Here is a 24,543-nt window from a genome sequence, read left to right on the forward strand (position 1 = left end):
TCTTTAAAGCTTAGAGAATTAACCCTACATAACAATTACAAAATCACCCCCCTCCTTTATTTAATTTTGGAGTGCAATTTCACAAATACCAAAGGAATATTCCCATAGCATACCTGCAGACCCTGGCTGAAATGACAGCAAACTTCAGAGTTTCTACTTGAACCAGAGTGGCTCTTCCTTCTACAATGAAAACCTTAGCCAATTCGGTGTATCAGGTTGTCGGTTCTACATTTTGAAGATTTTTCAGACCTCCTTGTAAAAAGATTTGGCGCAGTGGTAAAGTTAAGTGGTGGGGGAAGAAATACTCCACATATAAAAGCAAGTGAGTTTTTGAAGAACAGAAAATAATCTCTATGAGAAATTACTTCTAAATCAGTCATGTGAAAATTAAACTTAGCTCTTGTTAACATTTCCGTAGAAATATACATTTTCATTAAGCCAAGTAAACAAAGAAAAAAAAATCCCTAAAAGTAGGCACAATCATTTATCTATATACTCACAAATATATTGCTCTTTTCTGGTCATCAGTATTTTTTTTCTTGCTTTATTTGCTTCATTTCCTTTAACTTTATTTCCCCTTATTCTTAGAGAGCCTTTCTATCTAAGACTAAATTGATTCTCTGCTTACTTCTCTGTGAAGTCACTTCAGCAGAGTTACTCTTTGGAGTTATGTCCTCACCCCTCATCTGTGTCCCTCAGCTAGAGCGCTCCGTCTGGCGCTGCCCCATCACTGCCCTAAGGCATGTAGAGAGAGGGCTCTGGCTTTGCCCAGTCTGTTCACCGAGCTCCCTTTGAAACTGGTGAGGAGGGAGGTCTACGGAGGGTGGAGATAGATGAACTGGGTGACTATTTGAAGCCAGTGTAATTTGTAAATTTGCCATAAACTTTTAAGTGAGACTTGGGGTGGGTGGCTTCCAGGGTTAGCATGCTTTCAGAGAGCAAAGGGAAAGTGGAAGTTTTCATTTTATCTTAGAGGGCTCTGATATGAATGGGTTTTTTTCTGAATTTTACCAAGATTTCAGTAATTGATCTATAGACTTAAAAGATGTCAAAATACCCCTGATAACCTCGCCATGTTACATATTGATATGTATAAGAGGGCATCCACACACAAACCCACAAACACACATAATCGCACTTACCAAGTAATATTACTTAATACCACCTGAGTGTTAATTTAAGTTTGGAGCAAGTACAGCGTATACCACCTAGGAGAGTATACCTTTATCTGATCTGAACACGAAGAATGAATCAGGGCTGTGATTGATACTTTTGGTCCACTGTGAAAAGTTTTTACACAGTGGGTTATAGAGAAAGCTACGTTTCATTTTGTCAAACCCAAAACATACTTCCTAACTGCCTTTGTATAAAAGCTAACACAATGTGTCAAAAATAAGAGTGCAGCCCTCAACATACACTGAACTGGTAAAAGAAGTTAGGAACAGTTTGACAAAGATAAAAACATAAAGTTAATTTTTGTATAATTTTCTTTTCATTCACTTTCATACCAGGTAGACTCTGTCAAATACCTATAGTAAAGAAGAACTTGTTCATGCATGCAGAACAAAATAAAATAAGATTAAAAGCTCCAGGAAATCAGCCTACTTCAAAAAACCATTAAAGTGTGCCTATCCCTCAAGCTTTACAAATGTGCTAATTGTCGTGTTTCAGTCATGTAAATATGTTTCAGCATAAAGTAACCAAGATTTCCTGTTATAGAAGCTCTGCGATCTGGGGGTGTGGGGGGAGGGGGGGACGAAGGAGGACTCAATAACACACTGTAATGAAACCTGCCTTTGGGCAGCACATGCTTCAGTTCTGAATGCCCAGAAATACTTCGCAGGCGCTCTAGGCTGCCTAGCAATGGGGATTTCTAATTCTGGCTAGCTTGACAAAGTAAATACAACTATTGAACATAAGGCAGCTCCTAATAAAAAACAACAATTCCCCCTTGTAAACACCTACATTTGGCCCCATTAAAAATTCTTTCTTCATCCCCAGGAACTAGCAGACCCTGCAATGTGGGGGTCTCAGAGTATCTGAAGAGTAGTTGGGAGATGGAATGCCGTCGGGATGTTTGACGTTGCCATTTCCACTGAGCACTTCATCCCCCATCTCAGGGCTTGGGGGAGCGATGTTCTGCATACGCTGTGGGGCATTATGCAAGCGAACACATTGGCCATTATGCTCTCAGGACTTACTCGTGGACGGCCAAGGGCAAATCAATATATGTTTTACATATGCTGTACTTATATACAAAAAAAAAAAAAATGTGTGCAATTACCACATTTCCAAAAGGAGTGTTCGTCAAAAGCTGGCAATTTTGAGTCATTTAGTGGGCTGACATTAATATCATAACTTAGGCAATTATCTGATTTCAGAATTCCCTGATTTCTGCTTGTTCCCATGTCAGAATTCATCTGTTGCATAAACCAATCACTCATACCTCTGCCAGTCCCTAAACTGAATAGCGGATCTGCTGTGATTCGTAAAATCTGTGGGATCTAGAGATCAACCTTGAGTTTACACACACATTTATCTGCTCACAGTTTACTGAGTCAGAGGTTTCAGATTATAGTAAGGAGCAAACATTAGTTTAAATTCTAGTAGACAAAAACAAAGGGAATGTTACCTTTTGCCACCTCCAAAATAGTTTCCAGATGCTTTAAAAGAAAAAAGGAGATAAAAAGAAATTCTCATCTAATTAGTAGTTGGAATTCATTTCTAAAAGAAGTAGTCTTTTTTTTTCCAGGCTCAGCATCAGCTTGAAAACACTGTATGTTCTTAAAATGTCTTACTATCTACCGTTAAGCCACCTGAGGGTTCATACCTAAAATGTTGCTCCTTAATGTTTCCTCACTTGTAGAGGGTAGAAAGGGGGCTTCCTGGACAAAGCAAGCTTGAAGAGCCTATCAAAATGACACAGTCAGTGCACAGGAAGATCCCAGTCTTCTTCCATTTACTGCCATAGCAGCAGTAGGCCCTAGGTCTCAAGCATCTCTCAGCTTGGCCCTGCTGAAGCTTAATTCAAATTCTACGCACTCTGGAGCTTATATGCTCCTGCCTGCATTGTGTGTTCCAGAGCCACACAAGCCTTGGGTAAGCAGCAGTTGGAGACCAGTAAAAAGATTGCCAGAGTGAGAAGCCCTGTGCACAATTAAGGAAAGATGAATGGAAGGGAGTCAGTTGGGGAGATATGGAGAGCCTTGTTTAGGCAGTGGTTCACAAGCAGGGGATCCCAGGGCTGATAGTGGCCGTGCGTGACTTATCCATCCCATCCCTTTATCCCAGAGAAGAAGCTAATGGGAGTTGTTTCAAGCATTTCTCTTGTCCAAATTTAGGTAAGTTTAAGCCACCTTATTCTATTACATACTAGATGATTTCTTTTCAGTCCTACTCATGTCAGAACATTAATGAGAATACAATGTGCAAAGAAGAAATCAAAAGGAAAAAAAAGATACTGGCTTTAGTTTGGAAGGTAAAAACATTTTAAGCAAAACTCTTTAGAGGTAATCTAGTTTGTCAATATATGAAATAAAAGAGGAAATTAACATGAGTCCCCCATATCTTAAGTGTCTGAAAGTTCAGGAACATTGGGACTGATACTTGGTGGTATTCTTATGACTGTATTGTCCAAAAGATTCTGGCTCACATTTTAAGAGGATTAAACCTAGCAAACCATCCCCACAAACATTGCCGGAGTTTCTCCTCCATGAACACATCACACGGGGCCCAGCCACTCCAGCTAGCATCTTCATGTTGCTTGGCATGAGACTGGGAACCACCACTCCCCACAGGAGGAGGATTGGAATAAGAAGATAATGTGGGTCACTTAGGAGATAGAATATTTCTTCTGAATCAGAAGAAAACAGGATCTAAAAGAGCAAGTATACACCACCTTTTGGAAAATTCTGTCTTTAATAGGACATATCTGTCTGCAGCTCTTGTTTTCTGTTATTAAAAATGTCTGTGCATGGTTTTGTAAGGATATGGGTGAGATGGCCCTCTTATTCAGAGAAATAAATTTACATCACTCCCTTACTACCCTTTGCTCTAAGGATTAAGTCCAAGTCACTTACAAACCCTACACAATCTGATACCTACCGACCAAGCCAAATTTCTCATAGCCATTCCCTTGTTTGTTGACTACTCAGAAAAGCTGACTTTTTTTCCTGTCCTTCAAACATACCAAGCTTATTCCTGCCTTAAGGCTTTTGCGTTTTTTGCATCACCTTTGCCTGGAAACTTCTTTTTCCAGGTCTTCAAAGTCCCTTCTAAATTGAAAATCTTAGCTCAAATGTACTCCCCAGAAAGGCCTTCACCAAATAAGGCACTACCACCCCTGCCCATACCATATTGCCGTGTTTTGTGTCCCTAAAAGCACCTCTCTCAATCTGAATTATCTGTTTGCCTTCCTATATGTTTGCTATCTTCCCTTGAGTCATATAAATGTCTATGTATTGTCCCTTTCTGAAGTTATAAGTTCTTTGAAATCAGCAGGGATTTTACCAGTTTTGTTCAGTTTTGTCTCTAATACTTAGAAAAGTTGTGGCACGTAGAGTAACGAATAAGAATGTGACTTCGAAGCCAGGCTGCCTGAGTTCAAATTCCATTCTAGTATCCTGAAGCTGCAACAGCACTCCTGCTCTCTTCGGATTTGGTCATGTGATCCACGAGTAGCTGAAAGGGAGCATGGAAATAGAGTTTTTATTCAGGATGGCCGCCTATTCCAGAGTTCTTCTACCAAAGGGAAAAGGGAGCATAGCTACTGGAGGATAATCATCAGTCTCTGCCACAATCCACGGAACCCAAATATCCATGCACAGCCCTCTTCCCGCACACTTACTGCCTCTTCGTGGGTGAGCTGAGGGGAGAATTCTACTGCTAGGAACCACGAATCCTCTGCCCTGGCAGTGGAGGACTTCAACCCACTTTGTAGTCCCCAGTGCTGCTCCTTGGAAGGAACTTCCTTGTCCATTATCCTCCGTATCCTTTTAGGATGTTATTCCTTGCCCATGATCCTTCGTGGCTACACAACATCACCACCAGAGGGAAAGCTTCTGGGGGGCTGCCCAGTTTTCGCAGCCCACTTGTTGATAGTTCAGGTTTGGGGACCTAAAATTATTTTGGGAGTTGAATAATCATAGACTTTTTACCAGGTTTGTGATTTCTTTGGCAATACAATCCCATCAAGACTTTCAAGGGCTCCCAGTCTGTTCACTTCCCTTCAGTCCAACATGCAAGTAATCACAGCCAAAGAGTTGTCTGGACATAGTTCTAGGATTCAGCTGCAGGAAACCAATTGCATCAAATTATTTTATGCAGAGGAGAGTTTATACCAGAAAACTGGGAGGCTAGTGAGACAATTGGAAGGGCTATAGGGACTTGCCACCAAACTGGCCCTCAGGGACACTGCTGCTTTCTCAGGAAGGTGAGGAATTGGGAGGCCACCATTAGGACTGTTGGCTGCAAGCTCACACCTCTGTGCTGTACTCTTGGGGTTGGTAGGTTCTCACTACTACCCCTGCAATATTCCTTAACCCCCATGAAGCAAGTAAAACACTGGTCTGGCCTCCACTTCTGCACCTGCCTCTCAACTCCCATGAAGGTATTGACCAGTCACTGGAATACTGATGCAAAAAAAAAAAGGTCCCTGCAGTAGTGCTTGTGAATTGTAGTACTCAGAGCAGCTTCTCTTCCACCTTCTAAATCTAGTACCAATGCACTGAATTCGAGAAACCCAATTCACACCTTTCCCTCCTCTGGAGGTTGGAATGGATGCTTGTCCACCAGAACTGTTACTTTCTAAGACTTGAGTCTTATTTTGTGGCCTCTCTGTTCTACCCACATCCCTCTCACTCTGTCAGTAAGTAGCTTGACTCTGAGGGGCGCCTGGGTGGCTCAGTGAGCTCAGCATCTGCTCAGGTCATGGTCTTGGGGTCCTGGGATCGAGCTCCACATCCGGCTCCCTGCTCAGCAGGGAATCTGCTTCTCTCTCTCCCTCTGCTTCCATTTGTTCTCTCTCTCTCTCTCTCTCTCTCTCTCTCTCTCTCATAACTAAAATCTTTAAAAATAAAATGAAATAACTTAAGAGGGAAGGCAGTACCCTTCATGTGACTTTCATCTCTGAGCTGGCTCCAATTTGGTTGCCAGTCCCTTAATGAGGGTACTTCAGCAAGGCACAGGGGCCCAGGCATCTCCTGTGATGGGTGCCTGCTTCAGTGTGCAGGGCAGAAACAGGTGGGCTTCTTCGGTCCTCTGAGGCCCCAAATTACCAAGCCTTTCATCAGTTTAGACTCTGGGCTGCAGGCAGAGCACCTCCTTTAAGAGGTGTGGTCCCTTCTGACCCTTCTTCCAAATTCTCTAGCTCTAGTTCCTTTCTCTTTTATAAATAACTTTGCTGAGGGCAGCCCCAGTGGTTCAGCAGTTTAGCACCGCCTTCAGCCCAGGGCCTGATCCTGGAGACCCAGGATTGAGTCCCACATCAGGCTCCTTGAATGGAGCCTGCTTCTCTCTCTCTCTCTCATAAATTAATAAAAATAAAATCTTAAAAGAAAAAAAAACTTTGCCGAAAGTGGCAAGAAGCATCTAACGCAACAATATCCTGAATTTCCCCAGCACTCGCCTGGAGCCACCGATCAGGAGGTATATTGTGTACCTTCCAAGTTATCACAGTCATTACAGGATCCCTGGGGATCCCTGGGTGGCGCAGCGGTTTGGCGCCTGCCTTTGGCCCAGGGTGCGATCCTGGAGACCCGGGATCGAATCCCACGTCGGGCTCCCGGTGCATGGAGCCTGCTTCTCCCTCTGTCTGTGTCTCTGCCTCTCTCTCTCTCTCTCTCTGTGACTATCATAAATAAATAAAGAAAAAAATATATTAAAAAATAAATAAATAAATAAATAAAATCTTAAAAAAAAAAAAAAAAAAAAAACAAGGGTCACCAGCCTTCCAGTCTGCACTCTGACCTCTCCACCCACTTTCCAACCACTAAGCCATTTACATTACAGAACAAGCACTCCATTTTGCAGACACCAAATTCTGCATAGAGGACACAGGTTAGGCCGTTATTGCAGTCATCCGAAAACACAGTGGCTTAAATAATATAGAAGCTCACCTATGTCTCACTGTAAAGCCCAAATTAGTGACCCAGTGTCTTTGTGTGGCCAGATGGTATCGCGAAGCCTTAAACTAATTTTCTCATTTTGTCGTACCCTCCTCAATGCATAGCTTCCAACTGATGGTCCAGAAAGGCTGTTTCAGTACCCACCCTCAAGTCCACATTTCAGCCAGTGGGAAGAGAGGAGTGAGGCTGGCCCCTAGCATTTGTGCAACCTAGACCACATAATTATTATATGCCTAAATAACCTGAAGCTATCAAGCCAAGAAACCATGAAATATGCAGTATCTTCCTTCCTTCACAAGTACAACTTCCTGGAAAGCCAAGTTTAAATTTAGGGTGTGGGTTCCATTCTAGAACCCAGAGACCTAGGGAAACTTGGCCTGCAGTCCACCCCCTTTCTCTTCCCACACCTGTCTCCTTTCCACACACAGGGCCACGTGCAGATGCTTGGGGACATGCATCCTGCACATCCGAACTCCATCTACACGCCACACAAACCAGTCTCTGGGCTGTTCCTGGGACCCCGGGGTGTGCACATAGACAGTATGATCTACCCTTGAGGCACAAACCTGGAGGATAGACCTGCACAGACTTTGTAGACATTTGGGCAGGGAGTTCTGAATTCTGAATACCCAGAGCATGTCCTATAAATAAGGGGCAGGTCCCTCACCCCACGAGGAAGGGTGGATCAGGGCCCAGGATGGTGGCCTTCTCGCCACTGGGGGGGGAAAGGGGAAGTAAACCCCCCTGACACACACACACACACACACACACACACAGAGATCTGACCCTAAACTTAACCATAGCTGAAGATGAAGTGACCAGAACTTAGTCACTCAGGCTTATCTATTGTATTGGCAAGGGAAATTGGGAAATGTGACCTTTATTCTGGGAGGCCATGTGCCTTACTAATATTCGAAGATTCTTTTACTGACTGCAAAGGAAGAGAATAGATATTGAGAGTAAGCTAGCAATATCTACCACAGACACATGCCTTTTCACAAATCACACTTTTGTTTAGACAAGTGAGTTCTTCACAATCTGCTTTCAGAGAGGTGAGTTTGGAGGCAAGACAATACTGTCAGATATAATTGACGGTCAAAATAATTGCACACCTGAGCATTTTTCAATGGGCAGCCAGTATGCAATATGCCAGCTCTGAAATTTTGTCTAATTTTCAGATCAATCAGGAAGAACCAAATGAATTGTTTTCAATTCAAAGGATATAGTATAATTATGACACACAATAAAACAATTTTAATCTGAGAGTGAAATGCATTTTAAACTAAAACTTAAAACCTGACCATGTTTGGGAGAATTTTTTTCCAGACACATTCAGCCACTACCAAATGTACACTTACCAATCCAAAAAGAGCAAAAACTGGTTCTGGCATCGTTTCTCTTGGCCTACTCCTACATGAGAAGTAACGCAAAACTTACCAAAATTAGGCAGATGCGTCTTCCACGTTGCAAAATGCTAACCTGATATAGAATAATTGCAATATAACATTACACTGTAGTGATGTAATCACGATGGAATACGTGTAACAGTGTAAATAGAATTTAATATATAAATTATAATTACAGGGAAGCCCAGGTGGCTCAGTGGTTTGGCACCACCTTCAGCCCAGGATATGATCCTGGAGACCTGGGATCGAGTCCCACGTTGGGCTCCCTGTGTAGAGCCTGCTTCTCCCTCTGCTTGTGTCTCTGCCTCTCTCTTTCTCTCTGTCTCTCATGAATAAATAAATAAAATCTTTAAAAAAAATAAATAAATAAATTATAATTACATAATAGCATATGGCACTGATTTGTTTTGTAACTTGAACCAACACTCTAAAATCTTGGGAAGAAATAATAGCCACCCCATGATGATGAATATATCAAGCCTGCTGCATCCGTCTCCAAGAAACCCTCCCCTTTTTCTGTGTAGAGCATACCCCCTGCACTAGTAGAGGCGCCAGGTGTGCATTTCCCTGGTCAGAACAGGGGAGTGGAGCCCCAGGAGGTCCCCCAAAGCTCACAGGCAGAGAGGGTGCTTCTGGCGCCCATCGGTTCACTCTGGCCCTTCTTGAAACTGTGGCTGTCTGCTGGGGAGAGGGGGGGTTCCCATCCCCATTTGCTCCATCCTCCGTAGGAATAGATCTGCTGAACATTTTTGCACATCTCCCAACATCTCCCAGCCTCCCCTGCAGCCAGCCAGGGGTGGCCCTGGCCAAGTTCCGGACACAAGCGCAAGTGAAGTGTCCAGCTTCCAGATCCTGCCTTCTTGGCCCCTTCTTCCCACCAGCAGAGAGAAAGCAAAAGCCTCAGCCTTGGCTCCAAGAGCCTATTGAGGATGGCAGACCTGTCCTCGCAGCTCGGAATTGCCTACTTCTGGAGATAAAGTGGGAGAGGAATAAACCTCTACCTTCTTTAAGCCCCGTGGCGGAGGAGGTGGGAGCGTGGCTCTGTTCCAGCGCTCAGCCCATACTCTGGTTCTTTCCACTCGCAGCAGTGCCTCGTAACCAGTGTGGCTTCAGAAATAATCGGCCAGTCCCCCCTCCAGGTGAGGGCACCCCACGGCTCTTGAAAGAATCTAAAATGGAAGAAGACAGCATGTCTTTTATTAATCTGTTTTTTTTCTTCATCGCGTAAAGAAGGGGAGATGCTTTTAAAACTCGAGTAGAGAAGCTTCAGTTTCTGACATTAGTTCTTTTGTCAGCAGCAAAGACATGTACAAAGAACCGCTTTTTAAAATAAGGTGGACCCCAGATGGCCCCTGCTACACAGCCCTGCGTATTTTCGCTGGCCCAGAAGCTAGGCACCTGACCTGCCCCATTTTCACTACTGCGTTACTAAGTACAAGGGAAACAGTTTAGACTTCTTAAATCTTTCCAGAAACCAGGACTGTGATCGCAGTTTCCTCTAATTTCTTTCCTGGGCCACAGCAGAGGGCAATGCACACGCAATGCAGGGGCCTCAGTGTAGTGAGTGAGACCCGCTGGCCAAGTCCGATTTTCTGTTGTTGGTGTTTTTAAGTATGTGCTGTTCCTTACATTTGCAGGTTTCCTTGCCTTAATAAACTCACTTATTTTTTATCTCGTCGAACCATATATATTTTGATAATCCATCTCAACCTCTTTTTTGGAGCAAGAAGAGACATAAATTACTCCTTGATACTGTGGGGACTACTTCTGCATCTCATTTGAGCAGCCTGACCACAGTCCCTTGAAAGGAGAATTATCCCCCTGGCATAGATGAGGACACTGAGACTTAAACATAAGAACTGACTTGTCCAGGGTCACACTGAGAGTGAGAGACAGACGGAAGGACGTATCAGACTTTCACTGGCTGCCTCTGTTAAGTGACCAGTGCAGAACCTGTAAGTTCTAAGGTGTTTACAAGTTTTCATGGAGTTTGGCTATGGGAGTGCCTAGCTGGCTCAGTAGGTAAAGCATGAGACTCTGGATCTCGGGGTTGTAAGTTCAAGTCCCACATCAAGTGTAGAGATTACTTAAAAGTAAAAATCATAAACAAAAAAATTTAAAAATTGGCTGTGTTTTGAAGAACAAAAGAAAAATCTTTTAGAAAGTATTTTGAGGGACGCCTGGGTGGCTCAGTGGTTGAGCTTCTGCCTTCGGCCCAGGGCGTGATCCTGGAGTCCTGGGATTGAGTCCCACATCTGGGTCCCTGCATGGAGCCTGCTTCTCCCTCTGCCTGAGTCTCTGCCTCTCTCTCTGTGTGTCTTTCATGAATGAAAAAATAAAAATTTTTTAAAGTATTTTGAGATATTAACACTGATTTCTGTGAATCTGAGTAATGCAAAGTGTGACTGTTCAGGAAATGTCAATATAAAAAGGATTAAAACAACCCTATTCATCTGTGAAGGGTTAAAATGTACTACATCAAATAGAAAACAAACAGTGCCTGGTGGTTTGGGCTCGGCAAAATATGGAAAATATAAACTGATTAAGCTTATTTTAATAGCCATTTACCTGCAATTTGTCTCAAATCCAGGTGTAATCTACATTCATTGTCTTGCCCCTTCTGTCTGGGAACTGTGAGTGCTGAGCATGGGTCTGGCAGGCTGGGAGAAAGGAATTAGGAAGGGAAACTGTGGAGCCAGGAAATCCAGTCCTGTGTGTCTAAAGGACCCATTTACTTGCTGACTCAAGAAGGAACAACATACAGGCAGTGGCTAAGCCCAACAAGGAGAGATGTAGGCAGAGGAGAAAAAAATCTCAAAGTGGCTCAGCTTGGTACCTCCCAGAGCTGCAGAGCACAGCACCCCTGCTGCTGTTACTTTATTCTGGCCCAGTGCTTCCTATGGGCCTAAGGGTGCCTGTTGGCAGCAGCTCCCCTCGTCTGCCAGGGTAGTTTCCCCACTGTTTCCCACCTTGTAGCACCAGAGAAGAAGGCCCCATTAATCCAGTGGGATCACTGCAAATCACCTAGGCCTCTGTGAGACATTGGGGCTTGTCACATCTTTCTCAAATCCCTTCGCCTGCATGGAAATCATCATCTTAGACAGGGCATTAATGGGAAAAATAGGCAGACAGCCAGATATGCATGTCCTGTGTTTCGAGCACAATCCCTTCCTCCCGGAATCTGGGAAGAGAAAACCAGGTGGGGAAAATATCCACTCAAGACGTGAGCTGTGTTTTGGGCCCTTGCCTCAGAACCCCCGGTATAAAATGAGAAGGATGAATATCTTGACTTAGGTTCCAGGGTTGAAAATGGTATGGTATTTTTTTAATAGTCTGGTTTTTATTTAAACCGTTACTCAGTGAAACCTCAAGGTCTGGAAGTTTGTACGTCCCCACAGCCTCTCAGCTTTAGTCTAAAGGAGGTCACATGCTATGCAGAGCATCTTACAGCATATTTTTTCAGAAGACAGATCTGGGGTACAGCAGCATCTGAACATTTACATGTCAAGTGTGTAAATGCTTTGGAAGCCTCTAAGGAAAAGTCCCTGACACACCTGGCAAGCCTGGAACCTGATCTCTCCTTCTTCCTCACTGCTTCACATCGCACTGACATGGCGCACAGAGGGAGGCTCATAAAGGAAGAAAACACAACCCACTGCTTGAGAATTTAGAGCGCGTCATAAGCTCATTCAAATAACAATCAACCAAGCTGGCAAAATCACTCACATGTTTCCAAAAGCCATCCTTGGGCTCCTTCAAAGGACAGAAGTATACAACTGGCGTTTACAATGTAGCATTTGGTTAGAAACATTTAACCATATCAACCAAAATTTTTGTGCTCACAAGTTACACACAAATGATATTTGACTTTTCTTCAAACCCATTCAACCTGAAAGATTTCCAAGCATGTCACACGTCACATTTAGCTACTTTTGCTATGAAGGGCTTTCGGCCAACTGGCTCAGGTTCATTGCCTAGAGAAGCAGAGGAAGAGAAATTTTTAGCAAATAGGTAAGCTCCTAAAATAAATTGTATTCTGCTGGTTCTGAACAACTACACTAGTTTCCTCATTTCGATTATCAGGACCGTATGACCCTTCACCCGAAAGCATCGTGAAGATGTATCAGCTCCACTGTTAAGCAAATCACCATTTCTACATGTCAGAATCCATTCATAATTTAATACCTAGGCCATCTCCATGAGGCTTTCTTCTCCCCTTCCCCCACCTGGTTTCTGCTTTGTCTCTCCCTTCTTGTAGACATAACTTGGAGTGCTCACTCTGATGGTTACCAGTGTGCTTGTCTTTACTCATGTTCCTGGATAATGGGGAAGGGGCTCTATTCACCTTACTTTGAGTAAACTCTAAATATTTGTTGAGTCCAGTTGATTTCCTAAATAGCCTAATCACCATCTGACATAATCCTTATGAGGTCCCACCAAAATTATACACACAAACACACACACACACACACACACACATTTTTTATGGTGTATTTTCTTGAAGTTCCAGATAACCTTCAGATCATGCCTGTATCCCAGGCATTTTTCTTTTGCTCATTAATAGTAACTACAGGATCTTAAAGAAACATGAAAGTTCAGACATATTAAATGTCTCTTTCTCCTCTCTGTGTCTTTCATGAATAAATAAATAAAATCTTTTTAAAAAAATGAAGGTTAAATAAATAATTAAATGTCTCTTTCTCTCCAGTTTCTTCACATGAGCACTGATAGAGTTAACACTGCAAAGACATTCATAACCTCAGACTTTAGAGTGATGCATGTCTTTTAGATTCCTGAGCCTTTCATGCTTTCATTTCTGCCTGAAATCCTTTCTGAGGAAAAAAAAACAAAAAACAGGTTATGAAAAAATGAAAAATTTGTTTGAAACAAAGGAACAAGTATGTCTTTATTTGAGCTTTTTAAAAATCATTCAAGAAATAGACATTTAGCTATTTAATATGTGGATACAAATGAGTATTACTCTACGAATATTACTTTATGGATATGACAGCTTTTTCTTGACCTAACATCTTTGTTGATCATGTATCTATAATAGTGTCTTCCATTCTGGATATATTTGTGTTAAAAACTAAGTACAGGGAAACTGAAACCAAAGAAGAGTATTTTCAAAAAAATTTTTAATTGTTTTAAAATATTTTGATCTGCTGCACACAGTTTGTGTTTACATGACACTAAACAAGCCTTTTCCCAGGAAAGAAATTATCCAGAACATATGCTTATAGGTTATGGTATTTTGACCAAAATAATAATAATAATAATAATAATAATAATAGTTCTGCTTTTTTCATCTTTTTTTTTTCTTCCATATTATAGGGAGTTTTCCAAATGAAGAGTTTCAGATAGGTTGTCTCCAGGTCATTTCACTCCTGTAAGGCTTTGGTTAGTCATCAGCGGACACTCCATCCTACCTCACTTACCTTTAGCCTCCCACACCCACTCTGCCTCACACAGCAGACATGTTCCTTTCAATCTGGATTTTTGTGAAAATTATATAGGCTGGGAGCACTGATAGTTAAAGGAATTTGATAGAGATCCTTTTGAAAACCAAAAAACGTTCTTTTGAAATATGAATATTTCTCCCTAATTACAATAACTGTTTGTATAATTATGGTCAGTCAGTGCATCTGCTTGAATCAGCCTCTATCTGCAGAAAAACAGTTAAGATGGGGAGATGTTCAAAGCCACACTGTACTTTTGAAGACATGACCAGTGTCATACATTGAAACAAACTTACCAAGACCATAAACAGATGTCAGAGCTGACTTACCTGGGTATATAAAAAATACTGATCCTTCGATGGGTATCTTTTTTTTTTTTCATTATGTCAGTATTTCTACAAAAATTGTAAGTCCCTAAAGAAAGTATATAGCCTTGAAATAGAATCATTAGGTCAACTTATTTTTTTTTAAAGATTTTATTTACTTATTCATAGAGACACAGAGAGAGAGGCAGAGATACAAGCAGAGGGAGAAGCAGGCTCCATGCAGGGAGCCCGACGTGGGACTCGATCCCCGGTCTCCAGGATCACATCCTGGGCTGCAGGCGACGCTAAACCGCTGTACCACCAGGGCTGCCCCATCAGGTCAACTTAATAGACAAAGGGAAACAAGCATTTGCAGGAATCCATAATTGCTGAAAAGCTACCATCACTTTAAAAATAGCATTTTGGAGCCCTGGCAAAAATAAAGCCCACCAACAACCCCACCATTACGACAAAAGTGTCATTTCTCAAGTTGCGCCTTTATTTGTGCATTTACGTGTTCTCATCTTGACCCGAATGAGGGGAATCTGAGCACATTTAGGTCTGGACTCTGGAGACGTTCAGCTGAAGCTTCCTGGCCCAGTGTGTGCCATGACTATAGTCTATAAAAACCTGGGAGGAATAAGATGTGATTACAGCGGGTTTCGGTCTGAAGGAACTGTTTTAGCAGGAATTTCACATGCAAGACTAAATGCTGATCAACAGAGCATAATATTGTATTCTGAAGTGCACTAGCTAAAGCAAAATTAATTTTTTTCTTCTTCTTCTTCTTCTTCTTCCTTTCCTCCTGAAATCTTCTGCTGCAGCGGCTGCATTTGCCTCCAGACTTGTCAGACACAGTGAGCCGCTCGAGCAAACAGATTCCCGCAGCATCCTCTAGGCTGCTGGGCCCGGACTGTGGCGTGATGGCCGGAGGCAGGAAGCACCTGGACTTCTAGCGATCACTCCTTAGCCGTTGCACGCGGGATTCTAGGACACTCTCATTACGATCGCTAATAGCTTAGGTAAATATTGTCCTAACGATTTGACCCTCCAGTCCTCGGAAAACAGTCCGGATTGCGGAACGAGGCCACCGTGCTTCGTTTTCCTTAAACCGACTCCTTAGCCGGAAAGACTACAGCAAAAGTACTTTTCAGTTTAAGAGTTGTTTTCGGCCCTCTTTAGAGAAAACAGGTAATTTCATTTTTGAATAAAGCATCAGAAGCTCCAAGTGCCTCGCAGTGGTCACGGGTGTCCGCGCATTAAGGCATTTCGTTCGCAGTCAGTGCCTATTGCAGCAGGTAGTATAAACCAGGATGAAATTCGTAACCGCGTACGAACAAGAGTGTCTGTCTATTTCTGGAAAAGTCACTTGCCACCAGAAAATGCCCAGGTTGTTTTTTTTTTTTTTTAAGTGGAAAACTCACTTGCTAATGTATGAAGGCTCTAATAAAATGAATTTGCATTTATGCATCCTGTTATTAAATTGATGAATACAAAATATTTTGGGATTAAGATGCCATTGAAGATCAGTAGTCTGCCATAGTAGTTAATAAATATAAAGAGCTTGAGTGACAGAAAGCATAGAAAGAGAAGTTGATGGTCTCCTGTTTAGTAATCCTAAACAACTGAAGTCAGCACTATGAAATTACGTCAACAGGCATATTTCAGAATTGAAATTCAAACTGACAGCTACATTAATGCTGGGGGAAAAGCATGTTTTGAAGCTTGGTGAGATGTTTTTGCAGAACATAGGTCTGAGGCAAAGTAGCAAACTGATAGTTTGGAAATGGAAACTAAGTCAGTTTTCCATTGCATCAGGTAAACCCTTGGTGAATTGGGAACACTGGTTGGGTATGCACATTTAGAACCACGCAGACACGTATTGGGGGGCATATAGCACATCGAACCAGTTTCCTTATAAAACACTGGGTTTTTGAATCCTGTTTCCATATTCTCAAAGCTTTTGACAAATAGACAAAAAGTGAAGGTTAAAAAGTAACTTGCATTGCAGTGAAAGTATCTCAGTTTTTTAAAGAGCTGCTTAACAATCCATTAGGAGAAACTGAATTTCTAAAATGCATCTTCAGATATGTTAGAATAAATCTTGAAGCAGTTATAACTAGCATTTTTAAGCAGTTTGCTTGTAATACACCACAAATTATACTTTATTTGTTCTTGACAACATTGTAGAAAACAAAGACTAGGTTTTTAAAACTGTCTAACCAATATGATGAATGTCAGTCACTTAAAAAAAAAACCCACTGTAGCATAAACACACACTGTATACAGGTTTTATTCAGAATTAGAATAATTGAATCAATGACAGTGATTCGCCAGGATGTCAAATCTCTCCATCATATCCTGTCACTACCAGTTTATTTTTTGTGATCAAAATCAAAAAGACAACTATTTTGTCACCCGCTATTTTATTAGTACTAAAAATCAGGTTTCTTCTATTTTTTTAGAATGTCTGGTTTATTTTTTTCACTTCTTTTAATTCGAAAGACACAAATTCTTCCCCATTTTCTTTTCAAAATAAAGTTTCAGAATTGATCTGTCAGTTAAAATTAAAGGGCTTTTATATTAAGCAAAGGTGCTTTTAAAATTTAAAGCAACTTCCAAAAATCAATTTAGTCCATAGATAATAAATAATGTGCAGATACTCCACAAAAGCTTTGCTATGTCCTTTGAAAGCATTATGAACAATCTGAATAAATTCAAATGAATATTTTAGTTGGGTTATTATTTTAATAACTCTAACCTTTTTCTTACCATGTTGTGATTCATTTTATACAAACACACAGCGAAACAATTATATAGCATTTGACTCTGAAAAGGAAATGTGAGGTCATCAGATATGTAAATTACTTGTCAAAAATACTTAATAGGTCATTGATTTACTACCCTGGCTGCCATGTCTATAAAATTAACACTCAATTACTAGTTAATATATGCTTCACAAATAGATAAATACTATAAAAATTGAATGTGCATATTTGAACCCTTAAATATAACAAACTTTTCGAACTCAGTAAAAGTGCATGTTAAACAATAATAACAGCTGGACTTTCCAAAACTCAGATCCATGTGCTTCGTTGTTCTGATTCACTAGGTAGGTAGGCAGGCTTTGTGAAAATAAGCTACAGAGGGATGTATACTTTTGTTCTCCTCTGATAAAAACGCACTCTAAAATGTGTTGTCCTTTCCTCTGGAAACATGATCAATTATCCATATGCTAACCATTTACTACCCAAAAATACTGGTCTTCAGTAATGCTACAGTAGGTATGCGGATCATTTTGATACATTATGAACTCCCTGAACAGATTTTTTTTTTCAATCATCAGCTTGTCTCAGAGATATAAATATTTAAGTAACAGTGCCAAACATAGTATTTGAAATGTCCTCATCTTTTAAATGTTTCTAAATCTTCATAACCCTATATAGTATTCATCTCCTACACTGGATGTGCCTTTCTTTAACACGAGGTCAATATTTTGACTACCGCACCCTGCTCTCAGGTGCTGAGGTTTTAAGACCTTCTGAATTTCTGTTTAGCCGCCACCAGACAATTTCCACATTTGTCTTCCTCCTCTTCCATTTATATTTTATCTCTCCCTCCAGGCAAATACTAACAGTAGACCAAAAAAAAAAAAAACTTCAAAAGGAAGCAACACTCTCTGCATGCAATCAATTCCTTGTCTTTTAATTTTAAAGAATCAGACACACACATACACAAAAGGGAAGGGGGGGACCCCTATTCATTTGTTTAGAGCCCATTATGAATGTCATTTCTAAAACATCCCGTTAGTGCTTTCCAAAGATAGTCACCATCAACACCAGCAAACTTAAATACTAACTCTAAGAACTTGCACTTTGAACTTCAAAAATGAACAGTGAAATCTTTCAGGACCGGGCCAAACAAAAACAGAAACAAAAAAAATGCCACAGATGAGGTTTATTCTCCAGAAACAGAAAAGGGAAGAATTTGTGTTTGGCCTCAGTGAGCCATACATTATAGAGAGAAGAAAAGCATTTTTTTTTTTTTTGTAATTGTGTTCCCATTGAGGCCCAGTGCAAAAAGAAATAAGCAGAATACAGACACCATCCAAAGATGGCAAAAACTCACAAAACAAGGCTAAATCTTAATACTGTACAAGTGAATTTTAGGAAGCCTGGTTCTGATTGGGGTGGGGAAAAGGTAGGCAGAAATGCTTCTGTGGGCCACATCAGGAAGCCAGTTGTTTACCAGTTAAGAGTTAGGAGGCCCAGCTTTGCAGAGTGGGGCCGAGGGTGGGGGGATGATATTATGGAAATTCACTGTAGTAAAAAGCAGGGGTTTTTTTACTCAGTAATTTGAATGTTTCTTATTCAAACGCTCAGCTCTACTTCTGTTCACCTGGTCTTCCTAAGTCAAGTTTGTAGAAAAATCACAGGCTGTCAGTGTTGCGATCCTCCTGAGGACAACACACGTAGGTAGGTGGTCACCATCCTGGAAGATGGCATCACAGCATCCCGGCAGCACTCCCGTGGATAAATACATAAATATACCTAGATCAGTAAATCAATAAAAATAAATGATTTCAACAGCGAGTGAAAGGCCACGTCCCGGGCACGGCTTGCAAGCAGCGCCTGCCATGCTGGCCCGGAGGGTGCCTGGAGCTCCACTCGGGAGGACTGCCTGCCTCCCTAGGGTGAAGGCAGAAGGCAGGACCGCCTCTGTCCTGCTGGACCAGCGAGCTTCTGCAGCTGAGCAGCCGCTTCTCCGGGGGCAACGAGGCTGCACCCCGCGCTGGCATGCCCACCCTCGGGGACCCCCCCCTCCGCTCCGCTCCCGCAACACTCCCCTTCTCCCCTTCCTGGCTCCTGCACCCGAAGCACCGCACCCAGTTGTCCAGAGTCGGCGCCGTGGACACAACAGAGCCGTGGGCCAGCCCTGGCTGCCTGACCCTGGCCCAGATCGCAGCCAGTTGGAAGGGGTCCCTTCTCACGGGGAAGAAGCAAGCCAGCCAGCAGCTGCAGCCCGCACCACACAGCTCCCTGGGCACGTGTCCCTCGGGGACTAGAGGCTGCAAAACGTCAGGAGGAGAAGCATCTGCACGCACCACGGCACCAACGGCGCGCGTGTGCGAGCGCGGTGGAGGCTGACAAGGAACACACCTAGATGCACACACGTAAACACTGCAGTCCGCCCGGGAAGGCATCTCTGAATGTGCAGCAGCTCTGGTGGGATAAAGTGACTGATACGCAGCATGCCACGCGGCTGAGTCACAGTTCTGTGTTCGCGAGCAGTCCCTTCCCCCAGGAAACAGTAGATGTTGAACCCGAAGGCTCTTCTTTTGAAGCCTCCCAATTAATTTCTATATTTCTGACCACTTGCCTTTGGGGATTCAAAACAAAACAAAACAAAAGAGCAGAGTACAATTCAGTGGACGTGTGTCTTTGTCCCAGGAGGTTTCTGCCTCTGCAAGCATTTCAGCCAGGCTGCCAGGACCCCCAGCCTCTGCCTGAACTTCGCAGAGGAGAACTTATCTATATTGACTTATATGTTGCACCAAACAGACAGAAATAAAGGTCCAGGCAGGCCTTTTCCACCCAACAAAGGCTTATTTTTTTTCCATCCTTTGCTTGGGCTCAAGCACCCCTGCCCTGCGTGCCGCCACTTTAAACATGATCAGATCTGTGCTTCATTGCAAATAACAACTGACCGACAATAGGCCCTGCTTCATAGATTTGGGAATGTTTGGCTTAAGCTGCCAATGACTGAAGGCCTTTAGCTCCCATCGGCCAGTCACAGTCCGCTTTGTTGTTGTCTGTTGATGTGTCTGTGCTCATTATTCCTTGACATGCAACATCCCCCCTCCACCCTCCAACCATCCACAACCGCACAGAAAGCGAGATTCAAATGGGAACAGCTGTAGTGGTTCAATGGGAAATGATGCCTCTTGTGCAAAGGGGAGGGAGAGAGAAAAGGGAGAGGACCTATTTGAGAAAGGCGACAGCTTTCAGAGAGTCTTGTATAAGAAATCTACTTTTGAATATACTTCAGTGAAATCGCTGTTGAAATAGGCCGACAATGGAAATCTGCCCAGATTGAAAATGCCAGCCCTAATTCCAAAGACAATTCCTAGTTAATAGCTTGTTGCATTTTTAAATTATTTCTAGACTGAGTTTTTGAACTAAATGGCTAGCTGGGGAATGTGACCATTTATATGTATGTTGTGGGTACAGATGGGCACTGATCTATACACACAGCTTTGAGTGGAGCTTTCTTCCTAACACATTTCTAATTAATGAAATGATAAGAATTATTTCTTTAAGAACTAGAGTATGTATGAAAGTAACCGTTGGTTTAGAATGATACTCTAACATGGAAACAAAATTTGTAACACCACACTATAAGGTTAAAAAGAAAATAGTATAATAAAGGAAATACAAAGGCTTTGGCATGGTTTTTACAATCAACAATGGTTAATTTTGATATGTAGTTGTGAACAACTTCAAAACACTTAAGTTTAAAACTCTTGCAAGCACTTTTAATTGATTAGGAATGAATTCTAGATGCACAAAATGATTGGACTGTGAACAGTAATACAACTATATCTAAGAACAATTAATTTTTGCTGGCCAAAAAAGAAAGGTATGATTGCATGAAAATGTGTATAAAACATCTATAGAGTATTCTTGTCAAATATAAATGAAATTAACTTTATTATAGAAATCATTCTGAGGATTTCTAGGGAAGACAAATACTTACATTTTGACATAAAACAAATTGGATTTTATCGAAGACACACTCTACCTTTTAGCTATCAACTTTTTTCTTCCTTGAATTTATATCTTACCCTTTTTTGCACATAAACTTCATCTGTTAACAACCTTTGGAAAACCAACAGATAATTCTTACATAAATCTAGTGCATGTTGTTCCAGGTTTAATTATATGCAAAGGAATGATACAAACTTGGAACATCAGTCCATAAACTATGAACAGACGGGTAGAAGTATTTGATATATCTTGATAAAACTCTTCAATTCGTGGCAAAGCTTGTTGATCATGGTTTCCTTTTTTTTTTTTTTTTCTTAACAACTTCATGACCAACACAGATCAAGCATCCATCCAGTCTAGGTTGTTCTTTTTTCCATAACATACAAATGCCCATTTACAAATAATACACCAAAATGAATAAAAGTTTGGATACCAAAATGAAGATTTGTTCCAAGTGATATCGTGCCTTCTGGATACAAAGGTCCTTGTTTCAAGTCCATTCCCCAGTGGTACAACACAGGACACAACTGCAGAACTGAAGTGCTTCTAACAGCCATTTTTCTTTCCGTCCTGAACGCCCAACTGTGGTGTCCACACAGTCACTGACTGAATTAACACAATATAGCCTTTTTTACTTTTTTTCTTTTTTTTTTCTTTTTCTTTTTTCCTTTTTTCTTTTTTTTTTTTTTTTTTTTTTTTTTTTTTACTGTAATCTTGGCCAATACTGAGACATATCAGGTTCACTTCCAGGAACTTGAACTGGAACTGACACACCAGGGGAAATGAGTCCTAGAAGTGGATGAAAGAAATAGCCATGTAGAAATTCCCTTTGAGAGACAAGCATGGACTATGAACTTATAGATAAAAAAAAAAAAATCTCTAATACTTTCTAACATTCTGAAGGTATCTCCAAAAATACACCAACGGAGTAGCCCCTTCCGAAACCAGGTAACATGTTTACACGTATCTATTCGATCCCAAGTCCTCCCATACAAAAGAGAGAAAAAACAAAACCAAAAAACCTCCATCTGTTTGGATGTTAGGAACTTCAGCAATAGAACTCTTTCTGGAAAGCCAATACAGTACTTCTTCGGTTGCAAGGAAAGGCACGGAGGAGCAGGGAGGGAGAGCAGTCTTCTGACAAAGCCCACCATCCGCTCACTCTGGGGCCCTTGCCATTGAGCTTTGGCTAATAACCCCTCTCCAGAAAACTTACATTCTCAGGCCCTGCCTTCACATACAACTTCTATGACGAAATTCAGGAAAAACAACTTTGCTTGTTGTCTACCTGGTATCAAGTTACTAACTAGCTTGACTGAATTTCCCCCTTGATCAGTTTTCCCCCAGAGAACTAGCAGCAAAGAGTTAAAACACGCCATCACACGAAGCCAGGAGGTTTCTCTTAAGGTTAACTTTCAGTGGAGGGAGGTCCCCCCTGGCAAAAGAAGCTGTAAAGGCCACCTCCGCACCTCCCCGTGCGGCCCGCAGAGAAGGGCGGCTCACCTGTGGAAGTGGCACCCGAGGTGCCCATTGGCTGACTGTTCATGTGGGTCTGCATATGGGGGGGCGTGTAGGTATCGTAACTCCGCCCGTTCACCGAAGGGCTGGTGGGCAGCATGCAGGAGTACGAGGAGGTCTGGCTGGGGACTGGGGGCTGAGAGAGAAAGGCAAACCAATAGTTACTGAGCAGCACGTCACACAGCCACATCCCCAGCCCCCCGCCCCACCCCTGGAGCTGTGCCAACCAGTCTGATCATTGAAGACGCCCTCGTATATTCAGTATGATAGCCTGATGATCGGGCCCCCAACCAGTCCTTCCACACTGCCCACCGCTAGGGTGAAGTTGCCTAAAAGGACTATACGTTCAGACAACTGTCTAGCCAGATGGTTGGCACTCCCCATAAAATTAATACGGTTTTTGTCCACTTTCATCTTGGACCTCTGCTGGCATCTCCAGAGAAGCTACAGCATGAGGACTTGCATTAAAACACACCTCCTCTCCTGCAAATCCAATCTAGTTGGGAATCTACTGACCCCCAAATCCTGTATCTCAAGCTTTGGGCAGAGAACTGTGGGAAGAGTTCTCTATAAAGTAGGCTTCAGAGTCCCTGGGAGCCTTTCATGGTTGGACTTATGAGATTAAAGATTCTTTAAAGAAGCAGATCAGTAATGATCTCAGATTAAAATGGTCAGAAGTGTCAGTAAACATCTAGCCCTCTCCTAAAAATTAGCTGTGACTTCCTTATAGATCTAAAAGCCCAGTTTCGGTTTTATCCGTAAAACTGGGTTGCTACCCTCTAAGTGTCTGGACTGGGGACATTGAAGAGGTTTCTTATTCACTTTCTCCTAGGTGAATAAGAGATACACAGAGCTGAGACAAAAATCCCTCAGGAGCTCACACGGAGCTATGCCAGGCCAGCAAGATTGGGAGGAATTAATAGAAACCTAATGCCAGGAAGAAGGGAGATGATAGCACTACTCTGTTCTGCAAACTGCAGAAATGTTGAACTTTTCAAGATTCACCATCTCAGAAAGGGGGACACACTAGAGAAGGTTCAGAGGAAGACACCTACCCTTTGCAAAATGGTCGAAGATTTTTGGTTAACAGGATGAACTGATGGACAGACAGACCAGCACCGCCCCGCAACTCCAAAATTCAGAAAGTACATTTTCTCTGAAAGGTGGAATTACTAATAACTTTTTCATTTTCTTATGCTTTATTTTGTTTTAGATAAGTTGTGTAACTTTCAAAAGTTAGTGTCTGAAATAGATGGACCCCATACCAGTCTATAGGTGGAAACGACCTTAGTAGAGTGGCAGCACCTATGTAACTGCTTCTAAGTGTTTTCTCACATACAAATTTTGTTGTCTTGGCAGAAACCAAGATGTTGCCATAATTTGCAAGACCAAACAAGACATTCAGTTGCCTTATTCTAGTCAGAGGACGACTGTGAACATCACGTTCAAAGAGGCAACCAGGCCTCTGGGGCCCTGCCAGTATTTCAGCTTGCATTTGTTTCTAATTCCCAAAATCATTTCCTGGAAGCAACCTGGCTTCTGGAAAATTCCAAAGCAGTTGCAGTAACACCAACCAATGGGCCTTTAATTCCTTAACATATATTAGTTGATCTATGGCCGTTAATATCCAGATGCAATAAAAATCAACATGTGAATAATTCCTCTGAAGTTGCTTCCCTAGCTGCTCCTATTTTAGTCTGAAGACTGTGAAACATCTATTTTTTTTGTTTGTTTCTTTGTTATCTGGAGTTTAAATTCGTCAAAAGACGTTCAGTGGTGAGTAAACAGTCTGTGGAACCCCAGCACTGTTTTCCAGCAGGGGCTCAGGCTGGCCAGTCTCTCACCATCCGGCACCTTCCAGGTACGCACAAACAGGAGTCCTGGGAAAGTCACCATGGAAGGCCCTACTTTATAGAAGGCCCACCAAAAGATCAGTTGTTGTTGTTGTTGTTTGTTTGTTTTTC

General features: G+C 42.1%; 2 protein-coding genes across 8 annotated transcripts in view; one reads left to right on the forward strand and one right to left on the reverse strand.

Moving 5' to 3' along the window:
• ELP4 (elongator acetyltransferase complex subunit 4) overlaps positions 1 to 15,760 on the forward strand; it is a 240,991-nt gene extending 225,231 nt beyond the window's left edge. The window contains exon 10 of the mRNA XM_026012786.2: positions 15,119 to 15,760. Within this exon, the coding sequence (XP_025868571.1) occupies positions 15,119 to 15,250 (132 nt within the window). The 3' untranslated portion in view covers positions 15,251 to 15,760. The remainder of the gene's footprint in view (positions 1 to 15,118) is intronic.
• Positions 15,761 to 20,692: 4,932 nt separating this feature from the next.
• Positions 20,693 to 24,543, reverse strand: part of PAX6 (paired box 6) — a 29,244-nt gene continuing 25,393 nt past the window's right edge. For 3 of the 7 annotated variants that reach the window (XM_026012780.2, XM_072759055.1, XM_072759056.1), the window contains 2 exons: positions 22,565 to 22,715; positions 21,619 to 21,850 (listed from right to left, as the gene is read on the reverse strand). In XM_026012780.2, coding sequence (XP_025868565.1) covers positions 21,765 to 21,850; positions 22,565 to 22,715 — 237 coding nt within the window. In that variant the 3' untranslated portion in view covers positions 21,619 to 21,764. Of the gene's footprint in view, positions 21,851 to 22,564; positions 22,716 to 24,543 lie in introns of all 7 variants that reach the window. The other 4 variants (XM_072759054.1, XM_026012778.2, XM_072759053.1 and 1 more) reach the window with 2 other exon arrangements.

The sequence above is a fragment of the Vulpes vulpes genome, chromosome 5 (genome assembly GCF_048418805.1).
Source record: "Vulpes vulpes isolate BD-2025 chromosome 5, VulVul3, whole genome shotgun sequence".
Taxonomy (NCBI): Eukaryota; Metazoa; Chordata; class Mammalia; order Carnivora; family Canidae; genus Vulpes; species Vulpes vulpes.